Source organism: Neomonachus schauinslandi, chromosome 11 (genome assembly GCF_002201575.2).
Source record: "Neomonachus schauinslandi chromosome 11, ASM220157v2, whole genome shotgun sequence".
Classification (NCBI taxonomy): Eukaryota; Metazoa; Chordata; class Mammalia; order Carnivora; family Phocidae; genus Neomonachus; species Neomonachus schauinslandi.
The window spans coordinates 54,814,946-54,819,013 of record NC_058413.1 but is presented as its reverse complement, the minus strand read 5'-3'; the positions used below and the strand labels follow the sequence as shown (position 1 = coordinate 54,819,013).

At 55.9% G+C, this 4,068-nt stretch overlaps 1 protein-coding gene across 1 annotated transcript in view; it reads right to left on the bottom strand.

Annotated features, from left to right (window-relative positions):
- Nucleotides 1-3,768, bottom strand: part of SLCO2B1 (solute carrier organic anion transporter family member 2B1) — a 34,965-nt gene extending 31,197 nt beyond the window's left edge. The window contains exons 1-3 of the mRNA XM_021704656.2: nucleotides 3,673-3,768; nucleotides 2,447-2,584; nucleotides 907-1,069 (exon numbers count right to left, since the gene is read on the bottom strand). Coding sequence (XP_021560331.1) covers nucleotides 907-1,069; nucleotides 2,447-2,584; nucleotides 3,673-3,756 — 385 coding nt within the window. The 5' untranslated portion in view covers nucleotides 3,757-3,768. The remainder of the gene's footprint in view (nucleotides 1-906; nucleotides 1,070-2,446; nucleotides 2,585-3,672) is intronic.
- Nucleotides 3,769-4,068: the final 300 nt, after the last annotated feature.

Genomic DNA, 4,068 nt, shown 5'->3' with positions numbered 1-4,068 from the left:
TGGATGGATGGATGATGGATAGATGGGTGGGGAGATGGATGGATGGAGGAGTAGAGAGATGGGTGATGGGCGGGTAGCTGGATGCGTGGATGGAATATTGAAGGAATGAAGCTCAGGCTTCTTGGGTTATTCTCCAAGGGACAGGCACCTACCTGAGTAGGCCCTCAACAAAATCTCACGGGGCTTCACTATTACTGTCTAAAATTCTTTCATTTTTGGGGGGCGCCTGGGTGGCTCAGTCGTTAAGCATCTGCCTTCGGCTTGGGTCGGGTCTCAGGGTCCTGGGATCGAACCCCGCATCAGGCTCCCCGCTCAGCGGGAGGCCTGCTTCTCCCTCTCCCTCTCCCCCCTGCTTGTGTTCCCTCTCTCGTTGTGTCTCTGTCAAATAAATAAATAAAATCTTTAGAAAAATAAAAAATAAAATAAAATGCTTTCATTTTTTAAGTTGTTCATGCACTCATTCATTCTTTCATTAATGTCGTGGCTTCTTGAGACGGTTAAACGCACTAATACACACAGAGTACTTAGAAGAGCGTCTGGTATACCAGAAGTGGTACGTGATACTATTATTATCCCACAAACATTTCCTGAGGACCTACTGTATGCCAGGCCCTAAAGTAGGCTGTGTTGTGAATTCGCCCCACCTTAAAAACCCAGTGACACACAAGCAGGCCCTCACCAAGGGGGGCCCAGAGGGTTACACCCCTCTGCCCCAGAACCACCCCACTCCCCCACTCCCCAGGACTGCCAGGAGGACCCGCCCAGGCTGGGACCGAGGGAGCGGGGAGGACCAGCAAGTGCCCTGGGGAGCTGGGCCCATCCTGACCCATGGGCCCGGGAATGGAGCCCGGCGCATGGGAAGGCGGCTCCCGGCGTGCGTCTCCAGCCCAGCCCTCCTTCTCTTACCGGAGCTAATACGGTCGTAGCGGTATGGCTCCGAGATGAAGTGTGGGAGACTCATGAGCAGGCCTGCCAGGGCCACAAGGACAGCCCCGTAGCCGATGAGTCGGGGCCGGTGTACCCGGCTGCCAAAGTAGCTCACAAACACAATCAGGGCTGTGTTCCCCACCTGCCAAGGGATGAGGGGACCCATTCAAGTGCAGCAGAGCCACCAGAGACCAGAACCACCCCTGTTTCTGTCACCAGTCTGCTGCTCCCCTCAGTCTAAAGGACTAGCTGACAGAATGAGAATCATCTGGGCCCCTCTTAATGCAGAATCTGGGTCCTCGTAGGAGGGGCCCCACGGCCCCCATTAGGGGAGAGAAATGAGGGCAGTGTGGACAAGGCTAGCAGTTCAATTTCATTCTGGGAAACAGGTTGGACCCCATGTTAGAACACGGAGGAGTCAAGGGAAGTGTTTTTAAGTTTCTGGGACATCATGATTGAGACAAACAAATAAAATCTAAAGCCAGAGGACTAAGGTTTGGAATTTTAAGCCTTAGAATAAAACACTGAGGATGTGGGCACTGGAGGGGACTAGAGAGTTCGCAGGGAAGGGGCAGGCTGCCCACCCCACTGCTTCTGGGCTGCTGTGCTCACCCCGAGCCCAGGCTCCTTGCTGCTGGAGGGGGGCAGTATTCACAAGAGGGCTGGTAGGGGGACCAACCCCGAGAAGGATAGCCACTCTCCATTTTATAGGTGGGACACTGGGGCCCAGAGGTGGGGAGTGACTTCCCCAAGGTTCCAGAGCTAGGTAATGACGTTTCCTTCCCACCTCTGAGATCTGGAGGTGGGCTCTGAGGACTATCTGGGGGTGCTGTGTCGTTGGCAGGCCAGGGGGAGAGAATTGCCTAGAAATCTGCTGTGGGGAGGGAAGAAAGAGTTCTCCAGACAGTGGCCTTCTCTGAGGTGGAAAACGTCTGGTGGGGGGGGCAGGTGCTGGGGCACAGCTGGACCCTGATCTCTAAATCCCCCCAAAGCAGCTTGTCCACTTCTCCCCACTTGGCTGTGGGCTCCGGACTTGGGGATGTCCGGGCAGCTCTTGAGAAAACATCCATGCCATGCTATCGCTCCCTCCCGCCCCCACCCACTGCGCCCAAAGTTCTGCCTTTGATCTCATTTAAGTCTATCTCACTACTATTGAAGTGACTTCCTCTGACTCCTCCCTGGGACAGGCAATAGGCACGTAAAGGAACCAAAGGGAAAGTGGGTGGGTATGGGAAATCTGACCAGCTCTACAACACCCCACACCCCAACCATTAGAGTGGCCCCAAGGGCAGGACTGCCCGTGCTGTCCTCTGTCCTCACAAGGGGGCAGAGGTCAGTTTCTCTACCAGGACACGAAGAAGGAGCTGGCTAAGGAGATTTGGGGAGGAAGCTGTGGCGGGGTGGCCTCTGGGCACCGGGCCGGGAAGGGTTTAGGTCAGGTTAGTGAGAGAGGGGGGTGAGGAGGTGGGGCTGAGAGGCTCCTCAACTCCCACCCCCGTGGCTGCGCCAGGGCCAGTACCTCGTTGAAGGCAGCCAGGAGCCCTGAGGTCTGACTGGAGAGGCCAAAGCGCTTCTCCACTGTGGAGATGGAGCTCTTGAGGTAGCCGGAGATCATGAGCTGTGCTAGCTGCAGCAGGCTGTGACACAGGACGAAGAACTGCCAGGGGGGCCCAGGCGGGGGTCGGCCGGCCGGGGCGGGGCAAGGAGATAGGTGGGGATTCAGTTAGAGAGGGTGGCGGTTGGGAGACAGAGACGGAGTTGGGGAAAGGGAGGAGCAAGGAATAGAGACGGGGAAACAGTCAGAAGAGACAGACACACAGGAGAGAGAGAGAGAGAGAGAGAGAGAGAGAAAGAGTCAAGAATAAGGGGAGGGGGAGAGAGAGAGAGAGTTACTGAAATAGCCCATGGTTTCTCACACAGGTCTAAAAACTACACAAACTGTCCTGGGTACATTCAGGGGATGTTGGTGCTACCTGAGACCCACATGACTGAGAGTAAGGTCTTTCTGGGGCCAAGAACGACGGGCGTCACTCTGACCCTCAAAGCTCTCCTGGGCTGGACTGCACCTTCCTCCCTGTTCCACCACCCTGCCCCTTTCTCCAGGAAGCTCTCCCAGATCCTTCTCCACCCCAGCCCACCCACTCCTCCCCTAGAGCTCCCTTGGGAGACTACTTGCACACACCGAATCCTCAAGCTGCCCACCCCAAACATCCGGGCCTCCCTCCTGATGAACTGGCAGAATTCCCAGGAGAAGAAAAACTAACTTCAAAGAAGGGTGTTTATGCCAGAGCTTAAAAATATTCACTCTGTTCTTCTGAGTCCTGGTTTCCTCTTGTATATAACAAGGACTGCGTCCCTACCCCTCAGGGCTACCGTGAGGACCAAACAGGCCCTGGCACCCAGGGGATGCCTGGATGTTTAGGGTTGCCCCTGGAGGAGCCAGAGCTCCCCAACATTCCTACAGATTTGGGATCCCTGGAGGCCTTTTCTTTCCCTCTAGGGAAATGGGAGGCAAGGAGCCTGATCCCCCACTGCCCACAGAGCAGCCTTTCTTTACTGGAAGGAGGGAACATGTGCCCCAAACCAAGCTAAATGGTTTAGTAGATTATCCCTTTGATTCTCACAGCCACCCATTCTACAGATGAGGAAACTGAAGCCCGGAGGAAGGCAGCAGCTTGCTTGGAGTTACACCGCCTTCTCGGCCAGGCTCAGATGGCCCCGTTCCCGGCAGGCCCTGAGTGATACCTTGATGCTATAGAACACGCTTCGCCTCAAGTCCTGAGGGTCTGGGCTGGCTTTGCCTCCACGTGTATCTTCTGCGTTCATCATGGCCTTGGTGTCCTTGCCTGGTATCTGGGGCTCCTCACCCACTGGCCCTGTGGGACAGACATCCAGGAGGTAAGAGTGGCAATGGAATCCCAGAGAATGGTCCTGCCCCAGGTCACCCAGGGTGTTCCAGAGGTTGGTGGCAATCTGAGCACCCCCAGCCTTCCTGAGGCCCAGTGATGGGAGGGCCCTTCCTAAGAGGGTACGTGGTCCATGCACCCACGCTAGCCGGATCCCAGCTGGGACCTCCTGTCTCACACCTTCATACCACTCCCAGTATAAACCTTCCTTCTAGGGAGAAGCTGCCGGCCACAC